The sequence below is a fragment of the Parasteatoda tepidariorum genome, unplaced genomic scaffold, assembly GCF_043381705.1.
Source record: "Parasteatoda tepidariorum isolate YZ-2023 unplaced genomic scaffold, CAS_Ptep_4.0 HiC_scaffold_899, whole genome shotgun sequence".
NCBI lineage: Eukaryota > Metazoa > Arthropoda > Arachnida > Araneae > Theridiidae > Parasteatoda > Parasteatoda tepidariorum.
Genome location: NW_027261950.1, coordinates 1 through 15,809, shown reverse-complemented (window position 1 = coordinate 15,809; position 15,809 = coordinate 1). Strand labels below are relative to the sequence as shown.

At 34.2% G+C, this 15,809-nt stretch overlaps 4 protein-coding genes across 4 annotated transcripts; 3 read left to right on the top strand and 1 right to left on the bottom strand.

The window, feature by feature from the left end:
- Positions 1-400: 400 nt before the first annotated feature.
- LOC122272322 (protein FAM200C-like) lies at positions 401-1,150 on the bottom strand. The gene has a single exon (XM_043055855.1). The coding sequence runs from the start codon at positions 1,148-1,150 to the stop codon at positions 401-403; it is 750 nt and encodes a 249-aa protein (XP_042911789.1).
- Positions 1,151-8,894: 7,744 nt separating this feature from the next.
- On the top strand, positions 8,895-9,755 carry LOC139424907 (uncharacterized). Its single transcript, XM_071177005.1, has one exon. It carries the CDS (start codon positions 8,895-8,897, stop codon positions 9,753-9,755), a length of 861 nt encoding a protein of 286 aa, XP_071033106.1.
- Positions 9,756-9,875: 120 nt separating this feature from the next.
- LOC139424906 (uncharacterized) lies at positions 9,876-10,682 on the top strand. Its single transcript, XM_071177004.1, has one exon. The coding sequence runs from the start codon at positions 9,876-9,878 to the stop codon at positions 10,680-10,682; it is 807 nt and encodes a 268-aa protein (XP_071033105.1).
- Positions 10,683-12,242: 1,560 nt separating this feature from the next.
- LOC107454308 (uncharacterized) lies at positions 12,243-13,582 on the top strand (the record flags this gene model as incomplete). Its single annotated transcript, XM_071177006.1, has 2 exons — positions 12,243-13,340; positions 13,439-13,582. Coding segments are annotated over exons 1-2 (1,242 nt in total), but the record flags the coding sequence as incomplete, so codon positions are not given.
- Positions 13,583-15,809: the final 2,227 nt, after the last annotated feature.

Sequence of the window (15,809 nt, the reverse complement as noted above, 5' to 3'; positions counted from 1 at the left end):
TAAATCCACGTTCACGCAAATATGACGATGGGAATGCTATCAAAAATCGTTCAACGATAGACCACACTCCAGGGTACAACTGCGGAATTGACTTTTGTAGCCAAAATTGTTGGTAGCCATTTTTGTATTTGATTTTTATTTCCTCGTTCGTTGTCAGTTCTATAAGTTCTTCTTCCAACTGGGGTGATATTGCTATGTTGACATTTGAAAAAGGATCTAGCATCCAGTCTGGTATTTCCAATTTCAAAATGTCCTGCAATATTTCAATGAAATCACTGTGAAGATTTTCCAAATGTTTTGCAGTAGACGAGCAAGTCGTCGTTGTTGCAGGATACTGATAAATTGGGAAAATTATGGAACTCACGTCTGCCGATATTCTTTTTGTGTAGGAGCAGCTTGGCTACGAAACATTTTTTGTTTTTATTAAGTTCAAGTCATCGCCTTGAATTTGGTGATTCATATCCTTAAGCAATGTATAAAGGTCTGGCAGGTATGCGATATCATTCTTTGATGTGATGAGGTTTTCGCGCAATTCTGCATCTTTGTTTTCCAAGAACTCTATGACAGAGTCAAACAGATTGTAAAAACGAGTCAGATAATTTCCTTTTGATAGCCAACGCACTTCTGTGTGAAAGATTAATCTGTTGAAATCTTCATCATTATCAACACAAAGCTGATTAAATAATCTGTCATTTAAAGAGTTGTTTCGGATTTTATTGACTGCTCTGATGACATGTTGCAATGATTGGAATAGTCGTTCACTTAAATTTCTAGAAACTAAATGCTGTCGATGTATAACGCAATGTACAGCAAGCACATCAGGAATTTTCTTTTTTAAGTACGATATGAAGCCTTTTTGACACCCCGTCATAGCTGAAGCACCATCTGTAACAGCTGATATATTATTCTTCAACAGAATTCCTTTTTCATCACAAAACTTTTCCAGTGTTTTAAATACGGTTTCTCCTTTCGTGTCTGTCTCTAAATTTCTAGCAAATAAAAGTTCTTGACATATTTTTTCATCTTTAATAAATCTCACGTAAGACAACAACAATGCTTCATTAGTTGGTAAAGTGGACTCATCCAACTGAATTGAAAATTTACTAGTCTTCAGATGATTGCACAATGACTTTTCAATGTTTTCAGCCATTTCATCAATTCGTCTTTGGACAGAACTATTGCTCAAAGGAATTTTTCGAATTATATCTGCCGCCGGTTTATGGAGCACAGTATAAGTATAACTTCTTTTATCGCCGGCAAAATTAACGTTTCTCCGATGGTGTGTGGTTTACCTGTTTGAGCAATTAACAGAGAGATACTGTATGAAGCTCGAAGTCCGTCATCGTCTTGCTTAGCAGCCATCGAAAGAAGTTTCGATACACTTGGCTGAGCATTATGCTTCTTTTCCAGATCTTGAAAATAGGCTACATTTTTGTCATTCTTATCCGGATGCATTTTATTCAAATGATCTTGAAGTCTTGAAGGCTTCATCGCTTCGTTCTGGTGCAATGTAATTAAGGTAAAATTGCTCTAATTTTTTAACTATCATCGATCATGTTCCTTTATCTATCCGCAGAAACTTGTTACAACTTGATTGCGTACGGTGTGCGGGCTATCCTACGAAATCTATGTTAAGTATTTTAAGTTTTTATAACATCATACAGGGTAGAAATATAAACTAATTATTCGTTATTGTGTAGTAGGTGGGTTTTAACTTTAGTGAAATTTAAAATACCATATAAAGTAAATGAAATTACAAATTAGACATCGCCCCCCTAACCCACATCGACGCCCCCCATTTTTTCTGGGCCTCTTAACGCCCCCCTCTAGGTTTCAAACGCCCCCAAGGGGGCGTTATCGCCCACTTTGAGAAAGACTGCTCTATACTGTCTTCCTTCTCTTATCTATTCTTTATTCCTGAAGTTTTGACATATACTAAGTGTGTTTTCTTTGCACAAAAATTTTTCATATGTTACGCATGCAGTTATTACGTGGGCAAATGTAGCAATGTCCATTAGATTCCAGAGCTTTCTGCTTTAGACAAGAAGTATACATAAACACATAATGTTATACCATTTAATTTTTCAAAAAAAGTATTTTGACAGCAATTTTTATCAAAAAATTATTAACTAAAAAATGTAAAATAAAAAATTCTCAGGGAAAAAAGAAACGATTTTAAAAATTCTTTATATTGAAATAAAAACTTTCATATTGTTTCTTTTTTTATTCTTATAGTTCTTAATCAGACGTAAAAAACCATTCTGTAGAAAACTATCAACAAATAAGAAAAAAAATATTTACAAGCAAATTTTTTATTATAAAAATCATAACACTCACCTGTTTTATAAATCCGCAGAATTCCAAATGAAATGTTCTTCTCTTGAAAATTTTATTTTCAAATAATATATGCATAGATTATCTCTTCATTACTTTTAGATAACATACCACACATCAAAATTTTATAATTGTAAGATCTCGATATGAATTTGAATATGCAGCTTAAAAGCAGAAAAAAAACGATAAAAAACTATTTTACCGTAATATGCACATCTGTAACAGCAAGTGATCATGAAATCCGAAGTTATGTTGTTGGTAATAGAATGGTAAAAATTATTGTGATGATTGCAATGAGAAAGCTTCGTTGATTAGTCAGATTTTTCCGCGCAAGAATATATTTCATTCTGATACATATTGATTATGAATGGTGTTTTCAGTGTAAATGTTAGTAACAACAATCTCGAACTCTTGACTTGCTTCACTTCCTGTTAGAAAGTATACATCTGCTTACTACAGCTTATTCTGAGATATTTTCAAACTGATAATTTTTTTTAATCAAAGAAATAAATTATCTAATTTCTAAGCTCAAATCTGCTGTATTTCATAAAATATTAAGTAATTTTATATTAAGTTTGAATTGAGAATTTGTTTTCATTGTTTAGGTAGGTATTTTTACTTACGTCACAATAGAGCTGCACAATGGTTTATTGGCAACGGTCTGGGAAACACCCTTGAGGATGATCTGAAGACATGCCATCATAATTTTGATCTTCTGCAGAGGGGATGGCACCCCCGCTTCGGTAGCCCGATGACCTGCGCGCGAAGTCGAGCACTTTAGGGTAAAACAGTTTAACAAGGACCAATACCGCACACTCTCGGTCTCTACGTAGACTGATCCAAGTGGTCACCCACCCGCACACAGCCACTGATGCTTGACTTCGTTGATCTGCTGGGAACCGTGTCTTAACGATCAGTCCTCTGCTTGGCTTGTTTCGGAAAACTATACGAATTCTAAAACGAATAACAAAACTAATGTGAGTTGTTTCTGTTATTTATAACATTATTTTCTAATATTTACTTGAATCACACTTACATTACTCCGGTTTTATAAAAATATTTTTGTATAACTTTAATTTACTTGTTTAATATTTACGTTTCGAAACTTATGATGATCTCAATGTGCATATATAGTTAAAATTGTTACTGTTTGCGATACAAAATTGATTTTCGAAAGAAAAAAAAAACGATATTAACTTTAAGAACTTAACAATTTTAAAAAATAATCCTTTTCTGTAGAATACTTTAACTTTTTTTAATAATTCATTGAGTTAATGTAGTATGATATTCAAATAGCGTTTATTTTACTTTGTAGATATGTGAAATATGTGGAAAAATAGACACGCATAAAAAGAATATGATTCAACATTTGTAAATTCACTCAAATGAAAAAGACTTTAAATATCGTTTATGTGATAAGGGGTTTAATCGAAAGTGTAATTTGAGTATACATTTAAAAACTCATGAAAAATCGAGAAACTTTTGAATGTGAAGAATGTAAAAAGACCTTTTTCGAAATGATAATTTAAAGAGGCACTTACTGACTCATTTAGTTTCGCATAAGTTTAATTTGTGTAGTGAATTTTTTAAATCAAAATCTGATTTACTCAATCATGTCCGATCCATTCACACACCGTCTTGTTCAAGAAAAAAAAAGAAAGATCATTCCACAAATAACAATAAAAAGATGAAGAAATAGTGTGAAAATGCATTGGAAGTGTTTAAGAAAGAGACAACGAGAATTAGGAAACTATGAAGTTGTAATCGAGAGCCACATATCTCAAGTTTTTTGAAAAGTTTTTTCGGCTAATTCATAGAAGTGGGAGTCTGGATGAATTTTGTAGAAAGTAGTATTTAAATATGGGTCCTTGTCCCGCACTCTGAATAGTTCATTGAACCAACGGATTCTCCTGCCTTTATGATTTAAAATTAATGTTTAAATGATTTTATAGAAAATATTTATTGATCTAACGTAATCTAAAGTAATCATGTTAAAATCTTAACGAGCTAAGAAATAATGTAGCATTTTTATTTCTTTTTAACAAAATTTTATATTTTTTTTCAGAAAATATGTATGTTTTTTGCAAAAAATTTTCTCTTTTAAGGAAATATTTTAACTTTTTGTTAAAAATTTGCAATCTTTATAAAAATATTTCTAACTTTTTAACAAAATTTTCTATCCTTTAATAAAATATTTATGTTTCTTACAAAAAATTTTCTCTTTTAAGAAAATATTTTAACTTCTTGTTAAAAATTTGCTAGTTTTATAAAAATATTTCAAACTTTTTAACAAAATTTTCTATTTTATCAGAAAATATTCATGTTTTTACGAAAAATTTTGTCTTTTTATAATAATTACAGTTACTTATATCAACTATACATATATCAAAAAATAACTAAACTTCTAACATTTTAAGTATAGATGACACCATTAGAATATATATAAAATGATAACATTTATTTTATTAAAACCTTAAGTTTTTCCTCTGTACATTCACAGGATACTGGTTAACGAAACCAAGCCCACTTCTTGTCGTCGGACTAAGCGTAGGAGGTTTTCCTCTTCATATGGCAAGAGTACTCACAAAGTCCACTTCGAAGACATGTATTGTCTCAAGATCTAGGAGTTCCCTTGTTTTCTGGGTTCAAAAATGACAAGACTGCATTAATAACCGTAAATCCCGTACGTGGTGATAAAATCAAATCTACAATTGTTAAATATCTAATCTTATAAAATAATATTCATTGATTTAAAATTAATATGTCTTTAAGTCTAATACTTTTAATATTTACAGTACTTAATAAATATAATTTTTATTTTAATATTGAATCAATTTATTTAAAATGTATTAATTAATATTGATTAGGTTAATAATAATTAAAATCTATTATATCAACTATATTTATATTAAAAATAGCTAAAATTAAGAGTTATTAATATATTTTCGTTTTAATATTTAAGTGTAGATGGAGCCATTAGAATAAAAATCGTGTGCATGATATCATTATGTAATAATGTTTATTATATAATTAATGTTATAATAATGTTATGTTTATTATGTAATAATTAAAACGTGCTGGTCAGTACCGTTGCCATCCAGAGAAAGTTATAATATCCTTAAGAGGGGCAGAAATAATTATTTAATAACTGTCAAAGATTTAGTGAAAATATATCGATGAAACTGTAGGATGATATCGGTCCCGCAGTGGACTGATCGTTAAGACACGGTACCCAGCAGATCACCGAAGTCAAGCATCACTGGCTGCGGTCAGTGTGCGGGTGGGTGTCCACTTGGATCAGTTTGCGTAGGGACCGAGGGTGTGCGGTATTGGTCCTCGTTAAACTGTGCTACCGTAAAGTGCTCGACTTCGCGCGTAGGTCGTCGAGCTACCGAAGCGGGGGTGCCATCCCCTCCACAGAGGATCAAAGTTGTGATGGCATGTCTTCGGATCAACCTCCGGGATGTTTCCCAGACCGTCGCCAATAGCCCATTGTGCAGCTCTAGTGCGACGTAAATTAACAACAACTTCGTAGGATGATATCGAAATCAAATCCTTTTTGTTTATACACGGGTTCAAAATACCAAAGTTAACTTATTTACACATATCTAACCAAGCATTCGTGGGTCAGTGGTTATGATATCCAACTACTGACCCACGAAGGCTTTTTGATTGGCGTGAGTTCGATCCTCAGCCTTAATTATATTTAATAAATAATATTAAAACAGATTTAAATATTAAAATAGATTTAAAGTTATTTTATTTCTAAAATTCTCACATAGATGGCACCACTAGAGTAAAAGTATGATATCATTTATTTATTATGTAATAAGAGATGACGTCATAACTTCATTATATACAATATCTCCCCAAATAACAAAGTTTCTAAGTGTTGCCATCCTTAAAAACTAATATTAAAAATAATAAGTGTTGCCACCCTCAAAAAACTAATAAATGAAAATAATATTTAAAAACGAAACGAAATTTAAAACAGAAACCGAAACTAGAAATATATTAGGCTTAAGAAAAAAAAGAAATAAGCTCTCCATGACGTTGCAGACGAAGTTCCGGTTTATAGTCGGGCAGAAATAAGCCGCATCCGGTTGTAGGCGGGCAGAAATGAGCAACTTCCGTTTTTAAAATTGTACCCCCGTTCCAAGTATGCGACTTCTCCCCTCCCCCCACCGAGCCCTTTCGGATCCCGCATTCGACCACGCCCCCTACAGATTCCTCGGATCCCTGGCGTAGAACTCTCATTTCTCATCTACTACCATCCATACACGAGAATAATTAAAATGGGAGGCAGTCTAAAATGAAAAAGTTATTGAAATATCAAAATCACGCCTAATTATTTTCTTTAACTCTTTAAAGACCAAGTGGCCTGAAGAAGTCCGGACTACTTAACGACCGTCTGAGGTAAGTGGGGAACTCTGAAGGGTGAATGGGTAGTAGTGATTGGGAGGGGGTGAGCTGCTTGACAGTGATGCATAGGAACTCATTGACAGTCAAAAGGAAAGAGGTGTGCGAACTTCACGCTTTATTTAGAAACATTTCCCCCTGTGGTTTTAGAGAAACACAAAATCCTCTTAATTTGTAACAGATTTGTTGAGATGGACCTTTTCATTTATTTATTAAAAATTCGGGAATGGCGGGCTTTTGGGAATTTATTTTTGAAATCCCNCGATCACAACTTGGCGAGAATCAAGGGGCACCCTCAAATATAGTCTACCCGACGTTAATTTTTGTAGCGATATAGAAATAGAAATTGATACCATAAAAAAATTATAGAGAAATAGATACCATAAAAAATTAATTCGTTTTCGTGTTCTTTTCATGTATTTAAAGCAACTTTTGTATGCTTTTACAATTTCTGAGGCCTTTTTTTAAGAAAAAAAAACAAGTCTCCACCTGATAGTTATATTATAGGTTAGGTTACCATAGCAAAGTTACATCTTCAAACATCCTCAAGAGCTATAACACATCTGCAGCAGAACTGGATATGAAGACAAAATTGCAGGACAGAAACACTTTAATTGTCCACTAATCTTCAGATTTCCTGCTATGTTTCAAAAAGCTTTATTTGTGGAAACCTTTATCGTGGCGGACAGCTGGCCGCCTTAGGCGGCTAGTAAAAAATAATTACAGCTTACAATAAAAAAAATAATTCAGCTAATCAGAGACTTTTAGCAAAAATTACTGATTCCAATTGTTTGTGGTCACCAAACTATTTTCATTTTGACATAACGTTGTTTTGTTGTTTTATATTTTGCTTTAATTTACGGATGCGTAAACTTTATCTTAGAAAAATAATCTTCAATTGTCTGCTTTCAAATTTTCTTAGAATGCTTATCTGGAATCACGCAGTTCAATAGATTCCTTTCTATTGTTAGGACTAATTACTCAAAATATTATGTAAACTTTAGTAATTTAATTTCAAAACATTTTGTAAGGGGCCCGGAGAATTTGGTGGCCCTTGGGCCCGAATTTGTCTTGATCGGTCCCTGCACGAAAGTGAACGTACAGGAATGAGTGAAATCTCTCTATTAAATAACTGTTTCTCGAAAGCACAACAATTATATTGTTCAAACAAACAAAGCAAAGCAATATTGTTCAAATGGTTTAGTAGCCCTATTTGTCAAGAAGAAATTAGATATTGGCGGAATTTTTGCAATCTTCTAACTTTATTCAACTTCACTTTTACTTACAGATGTCTTTTTATCCAAAATATTTTCAACTTCCATTATTATTATTCTCTAATTTTTCTGGAAACCGCCAACGGCGTATGTAAAATTATTTACTCTTTGTTATTAAAAGTTTGTTTTGTTATTAAGCCCTTGTGTGCTTGTCTCATTTGTTATTTTACAATGAGTGTATAATATGCCATTTTCCCCAGTTTCGAATATAATTAAATCGGGTAGATTTTATCGGATAACCCCATCTTTTATATTTAAAAATAGTATTGTTAAATAACTGGCGCCCAGCGTGGAGCCCGATATTTGATATATTAATTTCGAGACTAAATTTTTCTGAACTGTGCTCATATGGAACTAATTTAATTAAAAGCGAAAAAAAAGGACTAAGAACTTCTTTTTCGCTATGTGTGAAAAATATTGAAGACGTGCTCAATGTTGCTGAATTGGATACCAAGGAAAGTAATATAAAAACGCTTTCGATTTACGAGCTCCAGTTGAAGGACAAATTCGAGCGGTTGGCGAACTGCCAAGAAGAAATTTCTAATTGTATTCTTCTCTCGGAAAATGCTGAAACCGAATATGAGTCTGATTTTGAAAAAGCTGAAGAATATCGAGATAAATGTCACGAAATTTGTTCCAAATTGACTGAACATTTAAATAAAACATGGGGTTTAAAGAAAATATAAACTCCCGCAGATTGAGCTACGTAAATTTAGTGGTGAATTAAAAGATTTCTTAGGCTTTTGGAGCCAATATGAAAAAATTCATTCCGACGAAACACTGTCGAAGGAGGATAAGTTTCAGCATTTGTTGCCGTCTTTGGAGCCGCAGTCAAAGGCGGCCCGAGTCGTCGGCAGCTTCCCTGCAATGGCTAAGAACTATGATAAAGCCATTGAACAATTAAAAGAGCGTTTCGGACGGACAGATTTACTTGTGCAAGTTTATGTGCGGGACTTATTATCACTTGTAATGAAAAATGCTATATCTGGTCGATCCAAAACTGATTTACCTGCACTGTATGATGAATTGGAAGGAAAGATACGGGCCTTGGAAAGCTTAGGGCGTACACAGAGCAATTACGGAGATTTTCTAATGCCACTAGTAGAATCTTCTTTACCGGAGACTGTCTTGATTGCATACGAAAGAAGTCGTTCTTCTGACCAAGGGGAAAGATCTTTGCAAAAATTAATGAACTTTTTACAGCAAGAGGTGAAGGGTGAGGAGCTTGTCGTCCTCGCTCGGGCTGGATTTGGAACTTCTACTAAGATGAAAGAGCCTGTTGCAGAGAAAATGGATTTATCTACCACAGCTGCATTGGTAAGCACTACGCATGTTAATACAGGTAAGATCAATTTTATCTGTCTCTTTTGCGGGAAAAAGCACCTTTCCCAAGATTGCTATTTTGCTCGAAAGCTAAGTTTAGAAGAAAGGAGAAAGGTAATTTACAACAAAAAAGCTTGCGTCTCCTGTCTTAAATTGGGACATACTGCTCGTACATGTAGGATGAAGATTAGATGCATTATTTGTAATAAAAATCATTTTATTTTGATGTGTCCTGATCGAGAAATGAAGAACAATGAACCTAAAACTGAGGAAGTGTCATCTTTAGCCAATAGCAGTGCCCCTGATTATGATTTTAAAACTGTTTTTCTTATGACTCTAATAGTAAAAGTTAAAAATAAGAAAAGTGAGTGTAATATACGGGCCATTTTAGATACTGGCTCGTAGCGCTCATATTTGAGTAATAAAATTGTTAAGAAATTGTGTTTAAAACCCAAGGGTAAACAAACGCTTATTCATGGTTTATTTGGAGGTAACGAAACTATACCTAAAGACCATGAGTGGTTCATGATTAAAGTTTATAATTTGGAAAACACTTTTTGTTTAAAACTAGAAGTCCTCTCTAAAGAGAAAATTTGTGGTTTTGTTCCTAGAACTAACGATGCTTTTACTCTAAAAGAATTGCAACAAAGAAACATAGATAATCACGATGTTAATTTTAATGATTCTGCAATAGATCTGCTTCTTGGAGCAGACATTACATCTAAATTGTTTACTGGTAAATCAATAGCATTAAAATCAGGTTTAATGATTGTTCAGACAAAACTTGGTAATACTCTTACTGATAAAATAAATAATGTTTATGCAGATATAAATAATGGTGGGTCAATATCTGTTGATTCCAATTGTATCCTATGTGATAATGTATGTGTATTGCATTCAGTAACTTTAAATGTAAATAAGCTTTGGGATCTCGATGTAATATGTATCAGAGACCCATATGATAATTCGAAACAGAGAGTAATGTTTTCGGAAGCTATTGAGCAGTATAAAGATAACAACTTAACTATTCTTCCGAATGGAAGATATGAACTTTTACTTCCATTTAAAAGTGAAACTACTTTGCTTGATAACAAACAGTTAACTTTAAAGCGTCACTTGAATATGTGTAAACGCTCTTTAGCAAATGGTTATTTGAATGATTATATCAATGTTTTTAAAAACTGGCCGGAGATAAATATTATAGAAAAGGTTCCTGAAAGTGAAATTAATGAACCTTGCCATTATTTGCCCCATCGTCCTGTCATCAAACAATCGAGCGAGACATTTAAATTGCGTCCAGTATTTGATGCCTCAGCCAAACAGTGCAATTAACCATCTTTAAATGACTGTTTGGTCAAAGGCCCAAATTTGATCGAATTGATTCCTGATATTATTGACAGGTTTAGATTATTTCCAATAGGTCTTTCTTCTGATATAGAAAAGGCCTTTTTGCAGCTAAGCATCTCCCCTCAGCACCGAGATTTTTTACGATTTTTCTTTCCATCTGAGACAGGTGATCCCATTGCTTATAGACACTGTAGAGTTGTGTTTGGTGTGACCACGAGTCCCTTTTTACTAATGGCTTCTTTAAGTAATCACTTGGAGAACGCTTCCGATGAATTTTCCGATGTTGTTCCCAAGCTCCGACATGCTTTTTACGTCGACAATTGCGTCACGGGAGTTAATACTGTCACAGAATTAGAAAACTTTATTATTAAGACTAAAAAATTAATGAAAACAGCTTGTTTTAATTTGTGAGGTTGGGAAGGTAATATAGCAAATCCTCTTTTATCCAAGTCTTCTGGTGATACTTCCTTACTGGGTATTAAGTGGAATTTGGATCGAGATACTTTACGATGCAACTTTACTAATGATTTAGATCGTAACGAAACATTTACAAAAAGAACTGTATTATCGTATGTGCAGCGGTTTTTCGACCCAATAGGTACATTGTGTCCAAGTACTTTGCAGCCTAAATTATTGTTGCAGAAGATGTGGAAAGATAAGCTTAGTTGGGATTCCTTAATACCGCCAGAAATGAATAAAGAATTTTCTACGTGGATAGGTGAAATATCCTTTTTTGAGCACATCAAAATACCTCGTTTTGTCGAAATTAATGATTCTTCGGAATTACATGTATTTGTAGATGCGTGCAAAACTTCATACGGTGCATGTGTATTTATGAAAACTGAAAATTCTGGTAATGTTAAAATTCTATTATTACGCGCTAAAGCTAGAGTCGCACCCGTAAAAGAAATGTCTATTCCTAAACTCGAACTTATGTCTTGTTGTATCGGAGCAAGAATGGCTCTTTCCATTCGTTTAGCTCTTGATATCCCTACTATGAAAACGTATTTTTGGTGCGACTCAATGGTTGCGTTGTGGTGGATAAAAGAGCAGGGGGAGTGGTCCATTTTCGTTTCTAATCGAGTTAAAGAGATTAGGCAAATTACTTCACCTAATGATTGGCGGCATGTCACGGGAGATATTAATCCTGCTGACCTCGTTTCACGTGGATGTTCTCCCAAAAAGTTGGCAAGGACCGTCATGGTTGTTAGAAACTTCAAGTAACTGGCCTTGCAATGGGATTTTTTGCGAAAAGGAAGTAGATTTAGAGAGAAGAAAGGTAGTGCTTAGTAATTTTAATTCGGTTGAGGAGGAAATACCGTGGTACGCAAAACAGTTTTCTAGCTATCCATCAATAATCATGTTGCTTGGGTATTGCGCTTCGTTAACAATTGTCGCGTTCAAAAGAAATCTAGAATTGTAGGCAACTTGACCCTAACAGAAACTGAATCAGCGGAAAAGAGTTTAATCAACATTGTTCAATCAAAGTTTTTACCTTTTCCTAATGAAATACCTGTATATAATGCTTACAAAGATTCAGAGGGTATGATCAGAGTTAAAACTCGCATAACTGAAAGAATCGACACCCCTTATTTTAAATCTCCTATAATTTTGCCTGAAAAGTGTATTTTTACACAGAGATTAATCGAGTATTATCATTGTGTTAACTATCATGCTGGTACTCAAATATTGTTGAGCATCATTCGCGAAAAATTTTGGATTGTGAGAGGTAGAAAAGCAATTCGCAATATTGTAAAGAGCTGTATAAAGTGCAAAAGGTATACCGCTAAAGTTCATTTCACCGAGCCTGTTTCTCTTCCCGAGGACCGTGTGAAGGATGCATATGTTTTTGAGGTTGTAGGAGTGGATCTTGCGGGACTCCTCTACATCAAGAAAGGTAGCAAAACATGGGTTGTTTTGTTTACTTGCGCAATATACCACGCTGTCCACTTGGAGTTAGTGACCTCTTTAAGTACAGATTCATTTCTTTTGGCTTTTCGACGTTTTGTCGCCAGAAGAGGTCGTCCCAGAAAAATGTATTCAGACAATGGCACTAACTTCAAGGGGGCATACAATGATTTGAATGAAATTGATTGGGATAAAGTTTTGAGAGAGGCAGAGTTACACCATATAAACTGGAAATTTAACCCTCCGTCAGCAGCCTGGTGGGGAGGTTTTTGGGAACGGCTGATTCGGACACTTAAAGATCTTTTGAAACGCACGCTAGGAGGAGCTGTTTTGACCTATGAAGAGTTGCAAACGGTATTATGCGACATCAAGTCTATTATGAACTCTAGACCGCTCACCTATCTGTCCGAAGACTCAACCGATTTAAAACCTCTTACACCAGCTATGTTTCTTTTAGATAACTCAGAAACTAAAGTAATTGATATCGATATGGTCGATGCTCAGCATTGTCGCAAGCGAATTCGATATAGAATTCAGCTTATAGAATCCTTAAGAAAACGTTTCCGAAAGGAGTACTTGGGACAGTTGATTTTAAAACAAAATTTAAAGGGCAAAAATATTGATATTTCGGTTGGTGAGGTCGTTCTCATTGGCGATGACTTTAAGAAGCGTTTGAATTGGCCATTAGCCAGGGTGATAGAGCTTATCCCTGGTAAAGATGGGAAAGTTCGAACTGTAAGACTGAAAGCTCAAAATGGAGAAATGTTGAGGCCCATTCAAAGAATTTATTCTTTAGAACTCCCTTCTGCTAACAAATTAAATTGCCTTTACAGAAAAGGGCCAAAACACCCATTTCTTTAGCAGCTAATCAGAATATGAAAGACCAAAATGCTGATAAGATGTTGCCTTCTGTTCCTGCTGATGTAAAACCTGAACAGTCTTCTGCCCAAGTTACCCGCTATGGACGTTCGATTAAAGTGCCGAAAAGATTTTTAACCTCGTTTTGAGTTGGTCACAGCCTTCTCAAAACGGGGGGAGGGGAGGATGTTGCGATACAGCTAGTGCCATCTGAGGAGAATATTTTCAACTTCCATTATTATTATTCTCTAATTTTTCCGGAAACCGCCAACGGCGGATGTAAAAGTATTTATTCTTTGTTATTAAAAGTTTGTTTAGTTATTAAGCCCTTGTGTGCTTGTCTCATTTGTTATTTTACAATGTATAATATGCCATTTTTCCCAGTTTCGAATATAATTAAATCGGGTAGATTTTATCGGATAACCCCATCTTTTATATTTAAAAATAGTATTGTTCAAAATAGGGTGCACTTTCTGTTTGGTAGAATTTTCATTTGACTTAAACACTGAAAACATGGCCTGCACTCGAATCATACTCTGTGTGCAGAAATGCCAAACTTCCGAGGAGAAAGTCTAAGAGTAGAAATATGGAATATATGTTGTCAGAAAATAAAATAAAATATTACTTCTCAATTTATAATTGACCTAGGATACTATATTATATATCGAAATTATATCGACATAGCTTTGACATCGACATGGATTTTTCGATAAAGTTCTACACTAGCGTAGTTAATGGAATTTAATTAGTTGCTATGAATGAAGGAGACAAATTTTGAGTATATGCGCTCTGAGAAAATTTATCTTATTATGGTAAAGGAAATGTTTTCGTTATTTTTGATGTTTTTCTTTACTCAGTTTTTTCCAGCCATTCAAAAAGTTCCATTTCTTTTTATCATTTATTTATCTTTAACTTATATTGGCGAAATAAAGAAATTTAAAACTATATACTTTCATTAAATATATGGCTAATCTTTTCTTTTAAAAAAAATTAATTTTGAATAGTAAAACTTTTTCCGTTTTGGCATAAAACATCGCTCTTCAAATAATCTTTCCTGGAGTCCATTGTACACGCATATATTTGAAGAAAATAAAAAATATATACGATTTTTTTAAATTGAGTTTATTTTTCTTGTTTTAGTTGTTTTCTAGATCATCCAAATAATTAAAAAAAAAAATACTACATCCATGTGAAATAGTTTAAAAAATATTGTCTTGTAATTTATAGGGCATTATCAGTGGAATGTACTATTTGACTTCATTTTTGACAAGGATTCTGAGAATATTAATTACGAGTGGTGATTAACGTAGTACCCTATAAATAATGTTAGAGCCCCCGGGGCTCAGGGAATAGAGTGTTCATTTCCTAATGATGTAACCCAAGTTCAAATCTCAGCGCTGGCTGGTTGATGTGAGTTCTAATCCCGACTCGAATCGACCAGAGTGCTGATGTAAAATATCCTCAGCGGTAGATGGATCATAGGTAAGAGCCCCTTTGTCTTCCGGCTAACCATGGGAGGTTTTCTAGGTTTTTCTCTCCATGTAAAGAAAATGTGGGTTAGTTCCATCAAAAAGTCTAATTTGTCCCACTGGTTGATCCAAGAGTTCTCTAGTCTGCTGGGTTGGATTCAAAATTACAAGCCTGAAGAGTTAAACATTGATAGTCGTAAACTCAGAATTGGGTGAGCAGATCAACGCCAATTATATATATATATATGTTACCCGCTTTGGACGTTCGATTAAAGTACCCAAAAGATTTTTAACCTCGTTTTGAGTTGGTCACAGCCTTCTCAAAACGGGGGGGAGGATGTTGCGATACAGCTAGCGCCATCTGAGGAAAATATTTTCAACTACCATTATTATTATTCTATAACTTTTCTGGAAACCGCCAACGGCGGATGTAAAATTATTTGCTCCTTGTTATTAAAAGTTTTGTTTTGTTATTAAGCCCTTGTGTGCTTGTCTCATTTGTTATTTTACAATGAGTGTATAATATGCCATTTTTCCCAGTTTCGAATATAATTAAATCGGGTAGATTTTATCGGATAACCCCATCTTTTATATTTAAAAATAGTATTGTTAAAGAGATAGAAAGAAACATCCATGCCCTGAGTGAGATTCGAACCCGCAACCATCGGCACCACAGTCAGGCACGCTAACCACTCGGCCACCTGGTTGTCTGGAATTGAAAAGCTTTTGCACTCAATTAGAAAATTCGTTTATCCAAAGCTTGGTTGATAGCCAAGATCCAAAGAAAATTCCATGCAGTGCCATTGACTTTTTATCACCGTTTTCACCTGGCTCCGGTGTCAAAACCTAGACCCCAAACCTCGCAGCTTTTGAACAC